The sequence below is a fragment of the Thermobia domestica genome, chromosome 2 (assembly GCF_964235325.1).
Source record: "Thermobia domestica chromosome 2, izTheDome1.hap1.1, whole genome shotgun sequence".
NCBI lineage: Eukaryota > Metazoa > Arthropoda > Insecta > Zygentoma > Lepismatidae > Thermobia > Thermobia domestica.
Window position 1 is genome coordinate 192,523,240 of NC_137455.1, and position 24,547 is coordinate 192,547,786.

The 24,547-nt window shown below is 32.7% G+C and overlaps 1 protein-coding gene across 1 annotated transcript in view; it reads left to right on the plus strand.

The window, feature by feature from the left end:
• Positions 1-24,547, plus strand: part of LOC145678333 (uncharacterized) — a 67,077-nt gene that overhangs the window by 33,155 nt on the left and 9,375 nt on the right. Inside the window, exon 2 of the mRNA XM_081748358.1 lies at positions 17,047-17,213. Coding sequence (XP_081604484.1) covers positions 17,054-17,213 — 160 coding nt within the window. The 5' untranslated portion in view covers positions 17,047-17,053. The remainder of the gene's footprint in view (positions 1-17,046; positions 17,214-24,547) is intronic.

Sequence of the window (24,547 nt, forward strand, 5' to 3'; positions counted from 1 at the left end):
ACCTCACTCAAAGATAGAAATAAATTTCTTATCTTTATAACTGTGACCTTATTGACGAAATATAAATAATTATAAATTAATGAACAACGAGATATTAAACTCATTTTTCTGTTATGAAATTTGAAAAGGAGTGAATGTGCATCACATAAGTATTGTATATTATGAAATAAAACTATTTTAGTTTATTGCTATTAATAATATTTTGTGGGTACATCTTTAATATAAACTTAGAAAGTTAAAAATCAATAAATTAGTTTTAAATCTTAACGTGGACTATAAAAGCTGAGAACTTTAATAATGAAAATGTTTTTCTTATTAGATTTATTTAATAATTGTGAAAAATCCTTTACTTCTTTATTGATCAATGTGTAAGAAGAAATAGAATATTTTTTGATAAATTATTAACAACGCCATTTTCGTTAATAATTCATTTTACATAAAGTTGGCTATTGTTCTCTTCTCACAATAACTGAAACGGAAGGCAATTATAAAATTATAGTAACAATTGTTACAAAGCTACTAGAACTTAGAAACATACAAACAGAAGTTTTGGACATGTTTACAGATGATAAGTTTGTCCTGGTCATGTTGTGAAGTCATATTAGCGTTTTTTTTTTTTTTTTTTTTTAAGCTATGAACATGATCCATGAAAATTTTATATAACAATAACTTTTTGAGTTCTAGAATGCATTCTCCACACTGTAAATTTGTTGTTTGTTTCACAATTATTACTTAGAAAGATAATGAAAGAAAACGAATGTTGCTACTAATGTCTTCAATAAATAATTCTCCATATGTTAAATCACAATATTTAAACTTTAATTGAAAAGTTTGCTTTTATATGAGTCTATTATCAAAGTCTAATATATTCACTTACCTTTAAGATATCAATACATCAATGAAGTTAGGGTAAACAGTAAAACCCTTGATGGCTATTACTGTAAAAAATACAGTGGTTATATTTATCTACCCTTGTTAGCATAGTATTATCTTGTAACATAGCAAAATCTTTGTAACTTTTTAACGTCCATACATTGGTATATGACATTAATATCTGAGGGGTTTTTATTTATCAACTTATTCATGATCAATTGTAATGAATTGTATTAGTAAAGATAAAGATTAAAATCCGCTAACTCTTCCCTCCAAATTGAATTTCAGTTTTGTCACAAATTTAGTTAGCCCTAGACGATTCATGTTCTCTTAAATTTTAACATGCTAAAAATATTCATATTTAGTGTAACTAATAGCTTTTGTTCTTCGCTTGTTTCCGTCAGAGTTCGTAGAAACATGTGAAGATTCATAAATATGAAGTCTTTTGACATGAGACATAGGCTGAATTGCAGAAGGTATATGAGAGATATACATTTTGATTTTCTCTTCATGGATATTCATTTCTTACCAGGAGAAATACAACAATCAGTAATATTATTGCTAGACTTCCTCTAAATCATGGGTAACCAAACCAAAAATTATATACAATTCTGCTCCGGCTCTCATCGCTATTCTTATTGACTTATTAGACCGAAATTTTCTATCTCATAATTGAAATAGGGTCCCAATCATTTCACGATGATAGGCAAAGAATGAAAATTTTATGACTCCACCGGAAATCTTACCCAGCCCTCCTGCATTAAGTCAAAGCATTCTATCCATTCTGGAATATATTATTATTATTATTATTATTATTATTATTATTATTATTATTATTATTATTATTATTATTATTATATCTGTCCCTTCTAATCTAGTGGCTAGTGCATGATGCACGTGGTTCCGGTTGGAGAACACTAATAGCTACATTGAACGCATTACAGTGGTTCGGACTCCACACTAAAGTGTAGGTTCACGTCCTCATCTAGCCTCGGTGCTGAAAAGGGACGCTAAACAAATATACCCTATTATGGAGGTAAAAATAGACTGCTTTTTTTTCAGACAATATCAAACCATATGTATGTGCTGAAAATAATAGTCTGTTATCAAAATCTTGACATTCACCGCATTTACAAAAATAGCCGTCATAATTCTCTAGAAGCCTTACTCTTTTTCAATGTCACAATGAAGCGAGGTGGGTATATTCTTGTCCATGTGGTCAGGTGCCAACAAACATGTTCTCTTGCATTTGACGTATGCCAGGTGTATGCACATACGAGTCTCTGTTAATGATGCGATTCCCATTATTCAAGTAAACATATTTTCAGACATTAGACCTACATAAGGTAGAGCGAATTCTCTAAATGCTAATTACTATGTGTAAAAGACTAAAGTAATAGTTGATAAAATGAAATAAAGTTAATTTTAAAGCAAGATTAGTCCTTCAGTCTAAAGTTGATTATGAATTATGATGAAATAGTCTATAACATGACAAGCGAATCAGTAATAAAGTCTGCGGAAACCCACTCACTCGGCGTTTGTTCATCAAAAAGTTCAAAATGCGCAACTAGGCTTAATCAATTTTTCCAACAGCTAATCATCATGCCCTAATAATAATCCATGTTAAACACTAAGACACCTCTTATAAGAACCAGAAAATTTTCTATTTACATATCTATCTGTCTATCTTTATATATATACAGTATATAGTTCCAGAACTGGATGGTTCATCACCGCAGAAACCAGTCCTCACTATTTGATTATTGAATCCCATTTTCTGTCAATGTATTTGAATTAGATTTATTATCACTCACTTCTCTAAAAGTCATTTGTTAAAAAATCAGGTCTCAATTGTGCAATTCACTGGTTGGTAGTTTAACCCTTTCTGCAGATGAAATGTAACTTTGCATCATGATTAAACATGTTAATTTTACAGTAAACAAACAAAAAAAAAGTATTTACTAGTTTTCCCTCATCTCACTTCAATACTTTATGATGTATATTTATTTACTGGTGATCTGATGTGGTTTATTTAACCCGGGAAAGCGCGTACTTACTACAAAGTGGGTATTGAATAATTTCTTGTTCTTTGCGTCCTTTATAGACACTAAATCGAGATTATCAGGAAAATAATTCCATACGTGTACCCAATGCGGAGAAATAGGGGTGTCCCCTGTAGGGGACACTGGGCATTAGAAATACAATGGGCATATATTGAAACGACTATTGACTTAAAAGATACAGGTTTTATTGTAAATAAAATATAAATGAACACAAATATCACTTAGGGAACACTGGGCATTAGAAATACAATGGGTATATATTGAAACGACTATTGACTTAAAAGATACAGGTTTTATTGTAAATAAAATATAAATGAACACAAATATCACTTATACATAGAATAACTATACAAAATGCAAAATATTAAATACGGATATTCTGGTTATAACATTTCAATACGCTGCCCAAACCAGGGTAAAACAATAGCATTACAGAACGCAAATTACAATAGGGACCTTCAATGTTTACTTTTAGCTGTGAAAGTCATATAAACAACAAACATGTAACCCAATATCACAGTTTTCGCACATGATTCTTGTGTGTTTGTGGCACAAACCACACCTCTTTTGTGCATACTTCTGTTGTACATGGTCCTTAGGGTCAGAGTTGAGGCGAACGCCATTCGGAACTCGTTGATCTAATGGTACACTACAACTGACATTCTTCACAGGTGGTTTCCCATAAATACTGCAGTAAATTTGAAGAATCATCCTACGAAATTGACAATAAGTGAGTTTTTAACCTTGGTCGCATTCTTTTAGCATTAGCCATGCATTATGAGAATGGCATCCACACCAAACGCGAAGAGAGGGAACCACCATTTTTTTCCCTTGGAAAGCAATTCGCATTGAGTGTACATTTTCATCGAATCTGTCGACTCCCCTATATATTTATTGTATTTTTGAATAAGAGATGGGCTGTCCACAGAAATTTTTGTTACAATACTATTATCACGCCATTTCACTAAAACCATATCACTTTTTGCTGCAAAAGAGAACGAACCTCTCTTCTCCTTCCTCAGTGTCTCTGTCTCTTGCAACGGTTATTTCTGGATACGGTTCTCTCGTACTGTACCAGTGCCTCCATTTCCATGCGCTGACAAAGTTTCAATAAGTAGCAATGTTATGAAAAAGGTATCAAAATAAAAATTGTAAGATGCAAGGACTTGCGGTAACCTAGACTCCTGCGGTATCCAAAACAACACTTGGACCTAGACCAATAACCTCTTGATACGCTAGCTTGTCATACTGAGCTTCCTGATAGCGTTCAAAAGCAATCAAATAACCTGTTCGGGTGTCAGCGACCTGTTGTTTGATTAATGTAAAATTTTGAATCTTAAGTGTAAATTGCTAGAAGCTGAACGGAATTTTAAGCACATTGTCCCATAATTATAGTACTATTATTAAAATAATAATAATAATAAACTATCAATAAGAAGAGTTGTACGTCAGTGAAAGCTTATCAAGTTACAGTATGCAATATGTTTATCATGAATTAACTTCTAATAATTTTTTTCATATATATATATATATATATATATATATATATATATATATATATATATATATATATATATATATATATATATATATATATCAATTTTGTATGTTTTATACCAGCCTTTGCCACCCCATGGAAAGCACTTGTTACACATACGATAGATCTAAGCTTGCGGATAATACAGAGTGATTCTTTTAAAACTCATGGATTTGATTTGGGTCTAGAATTTCTAACTGAATTCCGATTTTCCTGCGGTTTGTGGCAAATGATCAAGTAAGGATGGGAAATTTATGGGATTAGATTTCTGGTTTAAATTCATCCGGGGGTAATATCGGCCACGCCTCAAGAAAAACAGCAAATATTCGCCAGTGTACCTTGCAATTGGAATGAGGTTTTGGATTTTTTAAACGAAATTGCAGAATACAAATTGGTGTTAGCGGTAACACCCAAATATCCCATGTTGAATAGCTACACCCAATGTCTTGCGACAAACAACGGAGAGATTTCTTGAGCGACGTAAGGAGACGACAAATGACATTTTTCACAAGAGCTGCCTACAGGGTTCGATGCTTCCCTGTCTCACTCAGAAGCGATCCTGTTTCTTCCAATTTATTCACTAGCGACCATACTATATGGGACAGAACGTGAGGCAGATTTGTTTCTAAATGACGTAGCGAAGCATCAAGATTCCGTTTACCACAAACTTTAAACGATAAATTCGTATTGCTCCAAAGAGTACACTATTCTCAATGTGCCCTGGTTATTCTCACACAGTAGCACAGAATTGTACAGCGCAATTCCCAATATACAACGCCCCAATTTCCAATTTCTTATTCTTATTGACCTTGGCTAGGTTTCCATGTACGAAAAAAACTCAAATCTTCACACCGCACCGTACCTGATACCAATCGTAAGGTACACTGGCGAATATTTGCGGTTTTCCTTGAGGCGAGGCCGATATTATCCCGGATGAATTTAAACCAGTAAACATGGTCCCATAAATCTCTCATCCTTCCTTGATCATTTGACACAAACCGCATGAAAATCGGACTTCTGTTAGAAATTCTTGACCCAAATGAAATCCGTGAGCTTTAAAAAAAACACCCTGTATTTTATGTTATAGCTGACTTCTTATCAATACCTGCAGTACAAGGAATAAAAATACAATCAAGGAAAGCTATAGAGTGGAGCTCAATTTCAATTGCAGTTTACAACCATTCACAACAGTATAATTTTCAATTTTCAGGACTCGTGACTCTTTAAGCAATGTTTAAAAGAACTATCCGAATTCTAAGGTAATAGCATTTTTTTTTCTCATCGAACACAGACAAAAAAATAGTATTTTATCGAAGAAAAAGCAAAGAATCCGAAAGAGTTTGACCTTGAATGGTCAACGTGACCGCAAAATTGGTGATGGCAAAGGGAAAGAAGAAAAGCAGATTCAGTTTTTCAAAACAATCGAGCTTTAGTGGAGTTTGGTTAACAAAAAACATTCTTGAGTATTTCCACGCCGCTGTTCTGCTATCAGAAAATGTTCTTTTTCGGTTGATACAGTAATACTACGTACGATATTATAAATGTTTAACAAATCGATAGATCTTCCTAAGCTGAATAAAATGATATGGGAAAATGTTCATGTTTAGGAAAAATTAAAGGATTATTTTTTTGTAAAACTGAAAAGCAATGCTGTAACCATAACCATGCCACTTATTAAGATGAAACTGATACTGAAGTGTACACTAATCCAGTGGTTCTCAACCAACGTGTCGCGACACACTGCTGTCACGTAGTGTCCTAAGATGTGCCGCAAAATTTCAGAATTTAAAAATCATGAAGAACTTAATAAGAATTAGTAAAAATCGAGAAAGATTGTACCAGTCAACACCTCCAGCAGTGGCAATAATGCTCAGTGCTATACAGTCATTAGAAAAATTAATTGGTTTCACAATTATAATAGATATTATTATTATTATTATTATTATTATTATTATTATTATTATTATTATTATTATTATTATTATTATTATTATTATTATTATTATTATTATTATTCATAATAAAAACATCAAATAAATGTGTCGCGATGTCCTGAACGTTCAGTAAAATGTGTCGTTACTCAAAAAAGGTTGAGAACCACTGCAAGTAATCACTTATTTTATTATGATACTAGCAAGACGAGAGTATGCAACATGATTAATGAGATATGCCGCAATAGTATGATAAAACTAACTCTAAAACTGTATTTTTTGTTTAACCATAAATTTGCCCTAAGAGGAGACATCAAAGTCAGATGCTTGAGGATAAATTCTGATGAGTTTTTTTCGAGAAGAACGTCAAAAGAAAAACGAATTTGATGGTGCTAAGAAAATATGTCGTTCGTTGCTATATTGTGCTGGAACACATTATCTAGTTATTAATATACTATGAATGTAAACAAAAAAAAATACAGTTAAGTCGCATACTTCTAACAATGACACACATAGCATGCGTCATAACAGTGACGCAATACTCCAGTCTTGACCAGGGTAAAAGTGGATCTGAGAAGGTAGGGGAACGGGAGACGCCACGCCGTTCCCCGTGCCTATTTTTGCAGATTTTATTTTTTAGGGGGTGGTGGGACGCCATCGTTTTTTTTTTTTGGAAGTTGAGGAACGGCCTCCTCCGGCGTTCCCCCTCACTTTTACCCCTGCTCCTAACAGGATATACATACTCCTATCAGTGATACGCACAGTGGCGTATTTAGGGGGGCTTCCGGGCTTAACCCCCCCGAAATCTTACTATAGTAAAGTATATGAAATATCTTGCTGAATTTTCACATTTTCAGGCAAAGCCCCCCCCGAAAGTTAGCAAAGCCCCTCCCGAAACAAAGTCGCAAATAAGCCACTGGATACGCATAATCCTAACAGTGGTAAACGACAAACGATAATAACTTATGAAATCGCTTTGTATTTTCTGTGTCCTATTTTTCCTCCCATATCTGATTTGCGAAACCCATACATTTATATTCTGATAGAACTACAAATTATGAAATATGCACAACACATATTCACAACACAATAGAATTTTCTGTTAATACGCACATTTGTTTTGACAAATTTTCAATGGAAAAATGAGAATGCATATTATATATGGGTAGTACCAATTACGTATTCTGTATAAATGTTTTAAATTCTATTATATATTAATGACTTTAAAATGTTCCTCTAGAAAACCACAACGCCACTGTCATACAAGTACAAAATAATAAAATACCACGGTAGGGATGCGCACGAGACAAGATTTGTGGCTGTCTCGATTCGAAAATGTGCTGTAAAAGTGATGTCTCGACTCGTAGAGATGTGGGTCTGGTAACTACCCAGTGGGTAGGTAAATAAAAAATGGGTATTTACCCCTTTTGTATTTACCTACCCAGAAATGGGTATTTTACAAAAGTTCAATTATTATGAAGTTTTAAGAATTGTTAACCATACCGGTGACGTTTTTCTGTTTTGGGGGGTCTCTCGAGCGTGATGTCTCATTCATTCACTATAAATATGCAAACTAATAAACAATTTACCCACTTCAGGTGCGGAGCGGGTTAACTATGGCGCACCAGTGGTACAATTTTGGATATTATATGCTATTCTAGGTTAAAGCGATACCTAAAATCTATTTTTTTTTAAATAATTTTCCTCGAAGAACTTCATAGGTAAAGAGGAAATCAAAATATTGAATCGAATGTTTTGAAAGGGGAAAATGGTGGGGGTGAGTTATTACATTTTTCAGACGAAGCCCTTGTGTACACCTATATGTACATCAAAGTTTGATCAACGTCAATCAAGCCAATTTTGAGAAATAATTCACACCACATTTGCGATTTTACGTCATCGCTCACGAACAAATCAGATTGAGAATCAGAATCACGAGTTGAAACTTGAGGGATTAATGTCTCCTTGGGATACCTACATTAACATCCACTTGTCGTCTCAAGATTGATCTTGGGCTATTTTACTATACTTATCCAACCATTCCCTTTCTTCACAAAGGTGTGAACGGCTGTTTAAACTTGGATTAGTTTCACACCAAGACTTAAATAATAAATCGTAGTATGACTTCAAGCCTTAGATTGTCCAAGCGTAGAAATAATATATTAACACTCTTTGTCGAATCTTTGGGAGACAGCCCCAGTTTCAAGAACCCTATCATGTTATTGTGTATTTTGATTTGAGAACAAATGTTTTGAGACTCCTTCAATCCAAGAGGTTTTCCTGAAAAGTGCAATTTTGAAATTTTAAAATTCTCAGGAATATTTCACAGAAAACAACTCAGACACCTGACACACAAATAAATGATAAACGAAGGCTGGATCATGGATATAAAGCATTACATCTCAGAGGCTATAACTAGTTGAATAAAGACACCCAAAATTATCAAAATCTTTCCAAGTCGAACATTATAGACTTCAAGTTAATCATGAAAAAAACGTGCCCTAAGTCTACTAGTTTCGAACTCAAAAGGACATTTTAGAGTCGTTTTATCATGAAAGGAGAAAGTGAGTTCGATATACTTGATGTAGTCGCATTTATTATATGAAAATATGCTGAAGTAAAAAACATTACATCAATTTCCATAAAATGTACAGGCTTTTCTTAGCTTTTTATGGCTTCTTAGGCTCAACGTTACTATTTAGGAGTTTTGATAGAATCGTAATATTGATGTTTTTTAAAACAAATACCGACGTATGAAATGTTATCGAAGTATTACAGGAAGTGTTGAACGAAAACATTGCCACAGCGATCTTCGTTAGTGGGTGTCCCCTGTCACTTGTTGATCACCCTTTGTGGATTGATTTTTTTTAAAGAAAATTAGTCCTTCGTATGCTCTCCCATCAAGGTATCGCCTGGTTACGAGTTACTTGGATGCTCTACACAGTGAAATGCAAGGGGAAATTAAAATGAAGTTAGAGGAATTCTCCAAATCTACATTTACAGTGACGATTGGACTAACTTGAGAAATGAATCTATCATTATTTCGTAATTTCAAAGCTTGAAACCTGTTTTTGTTGATTTTGCGTTGTCGAAAGATGTACATTGCTTGTCTGAAGAGATTATGAATGTTCTGTAAACAATATAACCCTGAAAAAAATTTAGTAATCATAGGAGACAACGCGTATAACATGAAAGTAGCTTTTATATTAGTAAAACAGAAGTATCCTAATATAGTATCTTTGGGTTGTCTTGCTCATCTCCATTTGCTTTGTTCTGACATCCTCGGATGTCCTTCGGTAAAGACATTACTGGGAAGTGTAACTGATGTTGTTAATACAAACATAGACATCACTTGCAAGCACTATTTACACAAATCTCAAGGGAGAAAAGGGTTACAATTTCGTTAAGTTGCTTGGAAAAACAATATGGGGAAGCCATTTACACTACCTCCAAAGTTTGCTTATGGAAAAAACTAGGCTTCAGACGCTCGCTGTGAGTGAGGAATTGTCGTCATTACTTTCAGAAATCAAGAAAAGAACTGTTGATTATGTATTCTGGGTTTGTATTGAAAACCTTGCAGCCATTTTGAAACCTGTAGTGGATTTGATTAATTGCTTCGAGTAAAATAAGCCTCAGATGCACTAAAAATTTCAAAGCCTTCATCAAACTCTGACAGAACAGTTACCATCGTCAATTCTTTCAAAAACAGAAGAGTAATCAATAATGGAAAAATTTAAAGTATGAAGTGAGTTCGGCTTGGGTCCAATTCATCTGGCTGCAGATCTCCTCAATTCCACTTTTCAGGGCTGCAAATTGACCGCTGAAGAATTGTTTGATGAAGTAAACTTCGTTTGTGAAGTTGGAAAACAAATTGGGTTGAATTCTGTTTTACTGAGAGCACATTTGACTGACTATAGAGACAAGGAAGGAATATGGGCAAGGAAGTTTTTGTGAGACGGAATGGAACAAATGACCTCACTACTTTGGTGGAGAGGGTTTCGAGGCATCGAACCCTTAGTGTTCTGTTACATGTGCTGCCACAGAAAGAACTCTCTCTACATTTAGTTGGACCATAGTAAAACAATAAATTGTTTATCATCGGAGAGGGCAGGGAAACTAAGATATCTTTCATATAACTGGAAGCTTTTAAGTAAGAAATTACCTGAAGTTTCACGGATGCAACACTTAGAACCAGGGCCTGTAAGGAAGAAGTCACCAGCTGTTGGCATGGAACATAACAAGACACCAGAGCCATTGGAAGGGGAAAAATGGCAGCAGAAAAATAAAGAAACGAGTGATAGTGATGTTGATACTTAAGAATTACTCTGATCTTACGGTTGATTCTAAGTAGAACAAGTTTTATTTATAATGCTCCGAGTATGATATGGGTTAATTGCTGTTCTATACTGAATAATTTAAGGTATAAATATTACCTTCACTTAGTTACTATACAACTTAACGTTTTTTTATCACATTAATATTTTAAATTCCAATAAATACTTTCACAAAGCATTATTGGTAATGTTAAAGTCCGTTTAGTGAACACTTCTAAAATCAGGAATTAGTTACTTAAGTGCTTTACAAAGTATTATTTCTTATTTTATTGATCATTTTCTTTCAACGGCATATTTAGTAAATAATTTGGTCAAACAATTTATTAAATTCAGTTACTTTGATTATTCTACAACTTTCGTAATCATATAATTACTTCTACAGAATGGCAAATGAGTAAATGTGTAATTTATTTAGTTTCTAAATATTTTCTAGGTTATTACTAGAGTCGGGTTTCTTTACTTTGATATAACTATATCAACAACTTAGATGTTACAATATAGTTTCCTAATTAGATTTAATTTGCTAATTCAGTAAACCAGAAGTGAAATATAAGAAACTTATTGGTCCAATTTTTTGCATAATTGACAGTTCAGTACATCTCATTGCCTAATAGATGAAATACCAAAAATAACATTATTTTGCGTGAAGAAAGTAAGAAGCTGTATTTCGAATATCAATTCAGTTTTGTTAATTATTTTTTTTAAAAAAAAAAAGTGATTTTACATCAGTACTATTCACATTTTTTAAGCTAAACTTTAGAACCGTAAAATAGGAAAGCAATTATTAATAATTCATTTTCCGCAATTAATTACTTTGGTAAACCTAAAGAAAAAGTGGTTGTTCATTTTAGTTGATCCCACTGTTAGTTTAGTTAGTGTGCTCATCGGTGATTTGAAAAACTGGTGAAGGGATTGGAAGATACAAGATGTGCCAGATCGAGAAAATGGAGAAAGCAATTTCATCAAACTCGAACCTAAAGAAGAGCTTAAATTCCGTGTCATTAATACCAGGAGCTGCTGGCAGATAGAATACTTCATAATAATATATGATTAGTTTGCTGGTAACTGACTTCACATTCTTTGGTCACCGTCATGTTCTGTCATAAATTTTATACTTTCGCGTTGGTTTGGTCCACTATTGAATTCTATACCGTGCAACTGATTGGATGCCTCAGGGACACACTAAGGTAAGAATTTACGGGGTAGAGTGATCAATTATTTTCCGCCAAGGGTAATAGAAGGAAATTTAGTGTAAGTAGAAAGAAAATGACGGTGAGTAACTAGGAAATCCGTACTGTGTTACTTAATAAATATCAAATTCATTCTTTAATCGCAAAAAAATGATTAATTTAGTGGCTATTTAGTGCTCCTGTTGCAGGTGATACAAATGGCCATTATATTTTTCATTGACAACAATAAAATTCATTTATTGGTAATTGAAACATAAAATACCCACTAAAATACCCATTTTGGGTAAATACCCGGGTATTTACTCGGGGTATTTACCCGCTGAAATAAATACCCAGGTATTTTACAACCCTATCGAAAAATATATATTTTTCTATTGGAAGAGCCGTGTCTCGACTCGAATTTTGTCAGGAAAATCCTGTCTCGACTCGTCTTGTGTGCATCCCTATACCACGGAATACGGTACATCGAATTTGTTCAGCTTTTTTCAACGTAAGTAATTATCAGCAGAGTAAACGGCTGTATTTACTATAGATGCAGCAGACTTTATTAGTGTAATGTGTGAACAGTGCAACGTTTCTCTTTGCAGAGAAACGAGCTTAAGATATTTTTAAAAGTCTAGTACAAATACTTAGGTGCATATTATTCACGGTAGTGCATTGTAATTTCAAAATACAGCATTGTGCGACCTAATTGTTTTTAGACAATTGCTTAAGTCAAGTTGCAACTATCAAATTACAAATGAAGAAATCGAGGGCAGCGACTTGATTACGTTTTTCTGATTATTGAGTTCTTTCTATGAAGCATTATATCTTCCTACGAAACATGGCGTGCCAGAGACGTAGGGCCCTTTAAGGCTATAAGTCTACGTCTATCTAATTATTATTTATGTGTCAAACTCCAAATAATGTTCCGAATCATTAACATACTGCGTTTTATTATTATATTATTTATTTTATAATGTGGCCTATAAATATAAGTCAAGCAATAGCAGCGTTTTATCTCCAACCTGACACTCAAAGCTACTTTCTCATAGCCTTTTTTTTTTTTTTTTTTTTTTTAATAGAGTAATTGCACGAGAATATGTTCCAAGATATGTTGACTTTGTCAATGCTCTCAGTAGAAGAAAATATATAGTGAGCAAGACATTAATTTGAAACAAAGACGAACGAATCTGACAAAGGCTAGCCTTCGGGAAATTTCGGCAGCCGACAACGATAGTCGAAGCATATCGTTTAGAAGAAAAAGTGTGCGATTTCATACTAATGGCGCAGAGTACAAAGATGTTATAATATAGAAGTTTTGTCTATAGTTATCTTTAAACCCCGTAACTCGGTGAAGCCGAAAAGCAAACTAACATCGCTAAACCTAATTGGTTCCTCTCGTTTCTACCATTAATGTTCTCCGAAAACATCAGGTTCTCTTTATGTGAATCTGTAGTGTTTATTCCGTGTATTTTTTATTTAAATCTTCGTTTTCGCGATTGTTATATGTACAGCTTAAGAAGCTCGTATTCATTGCTTTCACTGAAGCTCGCATTCCTATTTTAGTCTCTCACTTGCTCGGGTTTACATCCTTCGCATTCCCTAGCCTTCTTGGAGCTCGCGCAGCTCGGAGCCTAATAACAGCGTTGCCAACCTAATTAGTAGATATTATCGTATGTAACACTTAAAATTATCATTTTTGTCGTAAAGTTATCGTAAATTTTGTTTCTAGTCTCAATATCAAGCTTTATTATTATTATTATTATTATTATTATTATTATTATTATTATTATTATTATTATTATTATTATTATTATTATTATTATTATTATTATTATTATTAAGAGGAAACAAACACAAACGTTTAAAGCTAAAACTATATTCAACAATCTGCACAGGAAACAAGATTGAAGCTTAATTCTTTACCAGCCTATCGAGAAAAAAATCTGATTTTTCTTCGATACTTTTTATCTTTACTTGTGAAAACTTCTCTACATTAAGTAGCTAGTAATTACCCCTTCTTGATCGGTTTCCTGTATGCCTGTCTTGATCGGTTTGATAACGTGACATGTGAGATCATAACTCCAGTACAAATACTAGTAGTGCTTTGGCTCAATTTTACATTATGTTTCATCTTATGCAGTATCGGTTTCAAAATATATGTTACACTTCAATGATCCGATTAAACAATTATCTCGTGATAATAAGCATATGTAAGCATGTAAATTGGTTTTATGATTTTAGGCTACGATAAAAGTAAAATCTACCTAACAGTGTAATATAAAAATATTTAAATTACTACTTATTAACTTTAATTTGCGTACATTATTTCCTTCTCTAGACGTTGATTATTTATGTAAAGTTTTGAGTAATTTTGTCATGTATGTTGCAAAATCCATATTCTTTTTCACATAATAAATGAAATTTCTTTCGAATTTCAAATACCCTCAGAATTATTTTTGCTTCTATCAGGAGGAATTGTTAAATTATCGTATACTTCCCTATTATCGTATAGCAGCTATCGTACATCGTACAGGCGTCAAAATTATCGTATGATCGTACATGTTGGCAACGTTGCGTAATAAAAAGATCTTACAATGGGCCTAGGCCTAGTTATAATATTGCTGGAGTCAATTCTTCCTCCTGATTGAATGCTTTATATCTTGGGGCATTTTCACGCAATATTTGGTAACATATTGTTTGCAAGAAATAGTTAACAATCTAATCAAATCGAGTAAACGAGAACTCCTTCCCCCATGGCTACACTCCTGTTGTAACGCCTAAACATTAACTGCAACGTAAAAGTTCATTAGGTCCTAATTACGATTTAAAATTCATTTTGATAACCAGATAACTTCTTCCCCTAAAAATCAATTCGCAGATGTCCCGTAATACTGATACGTGAATAGAGAAATATTTATAGATATTTCTTATACTAGTTTGTGTACAAGTTTTCCTACCATTGTTTTAACGAGTGAAAACCATAGCAGTATATAAGTGCCAAATCTCGTTTCCGAGAAAAACAAGCTCAAAGTTGCCTGATCCTGTAAGTTTCTTAAAGAAAAGTGTGATTACAAACAACTGTCTCTGAGGGGAAATGACATTATTCAGCTTGGATCTCTTTACCAGAACCTTCTTGTTTATAGTTTTATTTATGAACTTATCATTTCAATTTTGATTAAAATGTTACTTTACCGATATGGTTTTCAACCATTCATTTATAAGTCCAATGGTTTTTGATCTAAGGAGTTGTACAAACAATTACTCAAGATTGTTGGCAACTTACAATTCCTTTGGCGAAATGACTATCAGTCAAAACGAGCGGATTTTCTCCACTATTTACTTTCCAGATCTTTTAAATGTTAGTTTGTTATTCTCTTTTCCTTCTTAGAAGTGTCGATGGTGTGGATTCTCGTGATATTTTCTTGTAGTCGATGAATATATTCATTGCTTATATTTATTATATAGCTGTCAAAAAATTGGATTGTTGACAGTGCATTGTAAAAACTAAGAATGCGTTCGAAAGACCCAAGTGTCCTCGATTGTCCCAAGTGGCTCATAGGGTTCAGATCTATTTTTAGCTGTAGATCCATACCTCAATAACCTTGGTTTTAGAAGGAATGTTAAACATAACACTAAACAACTTATTCTGTTCTGTCGAAAGTAGAAAGGATTTTGAATGTTTTCTTGGTGATTTCAGGTGTTGTGTTCCAAGTATAAGGAATTTGGATAGCAGTATCTTTTGACAATTAGCCTCCGTTTTAAATGTGTCAAGCAATAGGATTTTATTTTCTTATACAAAATTGCAAATAGTGAACTCGGAAGCCCTAAACTCGACAGAACTTTCATTCCAAGTACTTGATATATTTATGTTCTCCTCGGTTTTCTACTACCCAGCTTAAGTTGTTCATAATCAAACGTTCTCTATTATACTGTTTCAATGTGAATACAGTAGAAATGGCGAAATGCTAGTAGATATATAGGTAGAGGAGACCGGGGTATTCACGAACAATTAAGCTTTGATTATAAATAACTCTTTCGTTTTTGAAGATAAAATTAAGATTTTTTTGTGCATAGAAAGCTTGGAGTTTTTCCTGTTTAGTAAAGTCCAGAGAAAAGTCAAAATTAACATTCCTCAACAAATCAATGAGATCTTTTAAAAATGTACCTATACTCGGGATTGCCCAGTGGTCAGGGTAATCCCAAACATACTGTTTACTTTAAACTATCCTTTAGAAAACAAGCGAAATGCATTAAAAGTATATTAAAAATATGCCGTAATTTAATATTTAGATCTTTAATAAGAATTATAATTACAGACATAACTAATAAATATAGCAAATAATAAATATAGCGAACTATTCTAATTAATAAAGCTAATAACGCTTATTACCAAGAAATGATCTATTTCCCAGACCAATTTCATTAACTTATAACTTACTTTTCAATTTAAAAAACTAATAAAAGTTTTTTGATAATTTATTTCACACTATAATGCAATCTCGAACACTCCGGAGTAATGGTGAACATTCTGTCTGGCATTTCCCCATGAGACGCCATTTTATTGTTAAAGTTGAAACTAATTGTTGACTTCATATAGGCTAGTAAGATTAGAAAGAACTAATGCGAAAATACAGGGAAATATATAGCCTCATCTGTAACAATATAAATAGGATAAGAGCCAACTTACTTTCCCCACATTGTTGAATCAACGTTATAAGTGAATCGACAAAAACAACAAAACGTCTTCTCCCTGGCAATCCACTCAACTGATTGTCACCAAATTTATGCTAGACTTTTCCAGGTCTCCGCTAGCATGGAGCAAAATCGTCTGTTTTCTAACAAGCTTCCCTAGGTGTAAACTTGGCCATTCGGCATTACCTCAGCGTTCGCGAATATCCCGGTTTCCCCTAATTGCAGAAAATTAATATTTGATTTATAACTTGTTACATGATTCATTTCAGATGATTTATTATTACTGCTATGATGTATACATTTAATTATTTTATTTTATTGTTTATGCATCCTATCATGTTATTATGTCTAATGTATAATTTTCAAATGTATTGGAACTAATTACATGCATAAACAATTAATTCCAATTGATATTAATTTACCTTTTGTGTTACATTTCAGAATCAAAATGCGACTCTGGATTGTATTACTTCTCGGGTTCCTATTAGTTAGTGGAACAATGAGTCTCCCTCCCAAAGGTGGCAAAGGAGGAAAGAATGCTACACCTGATAATGACGATGATGATGACAACACTGATGAGAATGACAATGATAACACTGGCGAGGATGGCAAGTATATGTTATCATATAAATGATGAACGGCCTAAGTGCGTAAATCTTGTTTTCAAGAAAAAGCAAGTTTAAAGTGGGGTGATCCTACAAGTTTCTTAAAAGTGCTGTTATAAACAGCCGTATCTCTGGTAACTGATATTAGTCTGCTTAGATCTCTCTATCACATGAACTTTCTTGTAATAGTCATTTATGAATTTATTTCAATTTTGGTCAAAATGTTACTTATACCATTATGGTTTTCAATCGTTCAATAACAATAGCATATTATATCAATATAAATATCGTATAACCGATCAAGAACTTTACGAAATGAATAACAGCATTGTTCGAATTGTTCAGTCTGAATCAAATAGAACATTTTGTAAAACTAATTCTTTTGATCACCACTATAATTATATTAATATAATCACTATAAAAAGTGATTATAGTATATAAAAAAGTTTTATTGAGAACTTATTTGTAACAATGTTTTTGATCATTATTATTACTACTACTACTAAAAAATAATAATAGTAATAATAAATATTTAGGTTTATATATCATAAGAAATATTTTGAAACATAAATAACATCAGATTTTTAGAACTTGATAAGAAAAATTCAACAATTCACACTCAATTTTGTAAAGAAGAGCAATAGAAGCCTGATTCTTCAATATTTTAAGAAATATTTTACTATTGTGTTTCCAAGTAAAATAAATCTGAATGACGAAACAGTTCTCATCAAATTAAATAACATCTTCCGCTTGATTGTTCTCAATATTTTTAAGTAGAATTAATTATCAATTCATAGAATGCGTGACAGTCATTAAACAACAGTAATTTCATGAGGGATCATTCAATGATACTTTCTATAATATTATTGAGAATTGTAGAGCTCTTTTAATGTAATGTAATGACCTGTAAGGTTTACATGTAGAAAGATAATCAAATGACATTATTACCACAAACAGAAAAATTACATAATGTTTGTAGCTTGTAAAGTATAAATAAATACTTGTGGTTAAGGTTCCACCAAATTTCTAAGTGTGCACTAAGCATTTCGTAAGTGGAAACAAATCACGAAATGCATGCAACGAACAATTCAACTAATGGAATACATTATACAATATGATTCATTTTTCTTGGAGCAAGAAAGCATGTTTTTATTTATTTATTTAGTTAGTTAGTTTTGATGCAGTAACACGATTGATCAAGATAAAATTAATAAATAACACAGTAAAATTATCTATTGAATGTTCGATCAATCAAGTGAAACTCTAAAATGATACACTCTAAAAAACAAGCTTCAGCGAAGAATGTCATTCAACTGTCACAGGGACTATTTTCAATGTCGGTATCTTATGAAACGTTTTTAGAAAATTAAGCATATGTCAGAAAGAAACGTATTGTATGTGTACCAGAAGCAACAAGTGTTATACAAACTTAAAACAGTTTGAAAAACAGTTAGTCTTGCGAGAAACAGAAGATCTTATACATTAGCATCAAATAAAGCTCTGAAAATAATCAATTTGTAGGTGGTCAGTGAAGTCAAATTGAAAACTAATTACCACTTTCAAGACTTCAAAATGGAATCTTTCAGATGAGCGGTACTTCTCTAGAAAATTTCATGTTCGAATGTTGACATTCTTACAATATGAACTTATACAGAAATACATGTATAGAGAAAGGGCGAGAACAATGCTATCTCTAACCGGAGAATATTATATTTTATGTATTGGTATTGTTATTATTATCGATGTAATAGCAGGCACAACATAAATAAAACTATTGTATCTTACGTTCATCTAAGTAACTAAAATATCTTGCCGTTTCTGTTGCATATTTTGGTCCAAATCTCACTTAATCTGGATTTGGTATAACAAGGATATTTTAATGTACTAAAACTAGTTGTTACTATGATGTTTGTGAACGAAAAGCAAGAAATTTCTACGAAAATTTAATCCGTTTGTATGTAATCACTCTACAGAATTGAATATTTAGTCACTGACGTGAAGACAATAGATTAGCTCCATCAAAACCTGCGTTTACACACACACACACACACACACACACACACACACACACAGCACTATGTTGTATGTAGTTTTTGATTGAATGGTTTTAATATGTCATATAGTTTTTAATTGATTTCCAACTAATTCTTGTTCAATTCACTATTAATCTGCTATATTTGAATTAGGAGCTATCTTGTGTACATAGTTCATTACTGGAATTAGTAAATTAACTTAGGGATTCTTAGAAACAATTATGTTCTGTAACAAGTAATTGGTTGTTTCATCTGATTAACAACTATACTGCTACGAAGTTATTCCAGTTCGTACGACTAACATTAGCTGTACTTCCGTTAGCCGTTAATCAGTACATTACAAACAAATATAGCAAATATTCACAATGAATTCATAATTATGGTAACACAAATTCAATGAGTTACGACGTGAGCACAGCAATCTGCATTTACATGTATTGATTAGTACAAGTCCACACGGTGAACTCATTAATTTACGTAAACAATACATATTACTTATGCTTACATTGGTTGTTTCATCTGATTAACAACTATACTGCTACGAAGTTATTCCAGTTCGTACGACTAACATTAGCTGTACTTCCGTTAGCCGTTAATCAGTACATTACAAACAAATATAGCAAATATTCACAATGAATTCATAATTATGGTAACACAAATTCAATGAGTTACGACGTGAGCACAGCAATCTGCATTTACATGTATTGATTAGTACAAGTCCACACGGTGAACTCATTAATTTACGTAAACAATACATATTACTTATGCTTACATACGGTTTAGGTGTTTTCCTATATTGCTTTGATCAGCTGTTTAAGTACAATGTGCTTACAAACTATCTACTTCATACACTATTTATATACGCAACAATGATTGAAGTTTAACTGCTTTAGCTTCATGGAAGACTAGTTATAATTGATATTAAAACTAGTATTAGAAATTGTTATTGACTAATAACAATTATATCCCGGTATTGAATCAAATTTATGCAACATGATTTGGCATTTTCAATTACAAGTTAGTACTAGCGTTATCTCTTTCTTTAAAAGTGGATGTTACTTTACAATGTGGAAATTTAACTTTGATATTTTCAACAGGAGAAATCTTGTGAATGTATTTTCTAGTTCTAATCTTAACCACTGTTTATAATCCTTTTCTTCACAAAGCAAAGGCAAGAAAAAATTGGAACTGATATTTATGAAAGTTAAGGTTGGTTAGCTGAATTGGAGTTTAGCATCTTCTTCATCATCAATGCTGAATGAGCTTAACGTGGGATCCGAATCAAATAAGCTAAAACTCGGGACTCCCGCGCCAAGGACGAGTATCTATCGTCTCCCGTTCGTCTATGGCATGTAGCGATGAGGGAACTTTTCTTGTCTAAATTGTAATATCTTCACCTAGCTCGTATCTATGACAATGGAAATTACAGTTTTTTTTTTTTGCTTAAATACACAACTCATTAACAAACAGAATTAAACAATGTCATCTCTAGCAACATTCTTAAATAAATTGATACTTTGAATAATTAAAAAAAATATTTCAAACATACAATATCCGAATAAAATATTTATTCAACCTTCGCGAGTTTTTGAGTTTGAGGCTTTCACTTAAAAGACTAATTTAGTTTTTGAAGATGCAACCCTCCAATTATATGACATATGAATATTTATTATACAAATTCATGCATAAATACAAAGAGAATGCTCAATATGAAAGTGTTAATAATCATAGAATAGATACATTGAAAATAAAAATAAGTTTAATATAAGCATCGTGTAATTAATTTGGATTGCAAGATACAGTGCTTAAAGGTCGAAATTTTAAACGTTTTCCTAATATGAAGAACAGTTCTAATTTTATATGTTTCAACACGATCAACTATTATTGATCTATTTAACTGTTTATCTAACAGAACTTCACAACTAATCTATTGAAATGAAATGAAATGAAATGAAAGCTTTGAGTTTAACATCTCACGATTTTGCCCTTTAGACTAAGTGAGACTATCATTAAAGCATGTGAATGATAATGGAAACAGGAATAACCCGAGTAAAGCGTCATCAAGCATAATTGGTTGACATAAATGGTGTTCTCACTTTTCGCTGATATAGAAAGTCATATGTATTTCTTTTTTTTCTACAGCAATATTACAGCCAACAATTTGCAGAAAAATTTTGCAAATTTCTATGTACCTATGTATAAGAACTAATTCAAAAGTGCATTATAAGGAAGAGTGAGAACATTTTCTCCCTTCAAATTTGCATCCAGTTGTGATTTATAGTCTTAATTGTCAGAAAATCAAGTGAGAATTCTAATGCTTGAAACTTACTATTTTCCATTATATTTTGATGTGTTTATCATTAGGAAAAGAAAGAACTACGAAAGTGCATTTCTATATTTCCCTATACTGAAAACTATGCCTTATAATTACATGTACAGATATTACATTACCAATAAAGCAAACTGCCGCCAAGCGAGCTTGGTGGAGGACAAACACCGTGTGCATAGTTTTTTTCGGGTTTCCTCCCACTTTCTCTATTCCATCACTTTCTCTATTCCACCAAAAAGATTAGTCTTCAATTAAGCACTTTTAAGTTTTAATTGCTCATTTTGAGTATTTTCATTGCGTATTGTATTGTACTTTAATTTTTTCTCACTATCTTTGAATCTTCCTTTATCTCTTATACCGTTCATTCTGGTCATTAATATAGCCATTCCTTTACATACCAAGCTCGTCAGGTTTATCATGTCTGATCTTGCAACTCAATTACCTAATTCAGACATGTTAATTCTGTCTATACTTTTGACTAAACTATTGGATAAGCATCACTTCAAGATGATTCTGTATTAGTTAATGTTGATATAAGGGATATTTTTGAGGGATACAAACATTTTGATTGATGGAGAAGTTTCTGAGATACGGCGGTTTATTCAAGTGAATTTCATGTGAGAAACTTTGAAGTAGCATTCTCCTATTTAAGGATTATTCTCAGTGTGCGAATTAGATAATCTACATGGGGGGGGAATAAAATTAGGCCAACAGGACGTAAAGTCTAAAGATGCAATAATTCAAAATGAGACAATAATATCTTACCCCCTACACACACACATAAATATGACATCTGTAATAAATAAGATATTTATTAATTCAATAAATCTAGACAATAACTATGTACGTGTATATTGTCTGATATGCACACACCATGTTGTACTCACTCTTGTGCCCGTAACTCTCTAAGGTTTATTTACTTAATAATTCGGCCCGAGTGATAGCCATGATCTCAAACATATGTTAATTTTTCTACTCATATTGAAATCTTCCACTTCGATTTATAACACACAGCTTGCAAAAGAAAACCTACTTCAGCATTATGAAAACCACTAAAATTATGAGTTCAGTTAAACCGGACTTACTTTAAAAAAAAAAAAAAAAAATCCAAGTATTAGCCTATCATGCGAGAAATGGATTGTTGATGTTCCCGATCTCTGGCATCAAGGTCAAATCGAAGGCGAAATATTTAAAAACTCTCAATTCGAATTTCGAGCTTGCGCTTCTACTCTCCGCTAAAGCTGCGCTCTTCATGCTTTTTCCTTTCAAATATCAATTTCGTCATGGAGATCAAGAAGTCAACACTTACAATTACTTTACTCTTAGGTTACAGATGAGTTGATTCACTATGTGCTACGTTATTCAGATAAAGTATAAACATTACATTGAAGTTTTCCAGATAACATTATTGTCGTGGACAGCAAACTGTACAGCGAAAAGAAAGATGGAAAAATGAAAGGTTAACTTTAAAAAGCCCGCTCCAGTTGAAATGTTTATACAAACACAGATGACATAGAGAACCAATCGTTTTAGCAAATGCTGAAGCAAATCTTCAATTATGCGCTTACTCACTTTCACTAACATGTCTGCTAGGGGATGAATCCGCAGCGTGTACGTTAACATATAAAAACGAGAAAATATATACAGGGTGTTCATTTATTGTGTAGTCAAAATTCACTGGTGAAATCCTCATACCTAAACAATAAAAAAAAAGTCCATACGAACATAGGGCGGAAAACGGTTTGTTTCAAGGTTACGGGATGGCGAAATTGAGAAAATTGTAATTTTGAGACTGCCTAGCTCGAAAACTATGAGAGATATTAAAGACGGTTAAACAAATATTAGAGAAACTAGTACGCTGTCTATCTAAATAACTAGGTTTCAGAGTTCGGTTGTATTGGCACATATGATTTTAGAGAGAGGGGTAGAAGAGCGGAACCTATACCACAGCTCTCTCTATATAATCCATTGCACCGATACGTCTCAACTATGAAACCTAGTTATTTAGATAGACAGTGTATTAGTTCCTCTAATATGTCTTTAACCGCCGTTGATATCTCTCATAGTTTTCGAGCTAGGCAGGCTCAAAATTACAATTTTGTCGATTTCAGCATCCCGTAACTTTGAAAAAAAAAAGCGTTTTTCGCCCTATGTTCATATGGACTTTTTTGCTGTTTAGATGTGAGGATTTCATCAGTGGATTTGGCTACATAATAAATGAACACCCTGTATATCTCAGATTTTGAGTACAGTTTCAAAAGTTCATTTCCATAAACTGTAAAAGGCAGTGATTACTATGCTAATTACCACAAATTAAATGCAACTTTTAAGTTGTATACACGCAAACTATGTATTGGGAAATGAGAACTAACCAGAAATATACATGAAAATGAAATACGACAAAAATAAAAACAGGATGATAATCGATACAAATGTAGAGAATGAATATGACATGTCCGACCTTTGCCAAGTATGGTGAAGGAAGTTATTTATTTACTTCTTCTTGGCCAACCGTTAAGAGCATTTATAAATCCATATGTAACTTTGTTATGCGCAATTAGTATATTCAAATTCACCAACGACGAAGAACTCATGGGTATGAAGATACGATTGCAAGTAACAACCGTAATCATAATAATATTGGTCAACTAACAACGATGACAATAGTAGGGAAATTAGAAATGACCAAAAGTGAATAGTTTACATCGCTCATTTCGAAATCCAGGTAGAAGATTAAACTTACGAGAAACGACAAAATCAGTGAAATTTGGCATTATACCAAGCATACTTTAGGAGGGGGGGAAGCGAGCATCCCCGGTAGGGATACTTCAGCTGACTTCTTTGGGGGGGAACAAAATGTGATTGAGGGGGGAAATCCCCCTCATCCCCCCGGTAATTAACACCCTGATTATTCTTAACACTGTTTCAAGTCCAGTTTCGTAATGATTTTATATGTATTTATTCTTGATGTTATA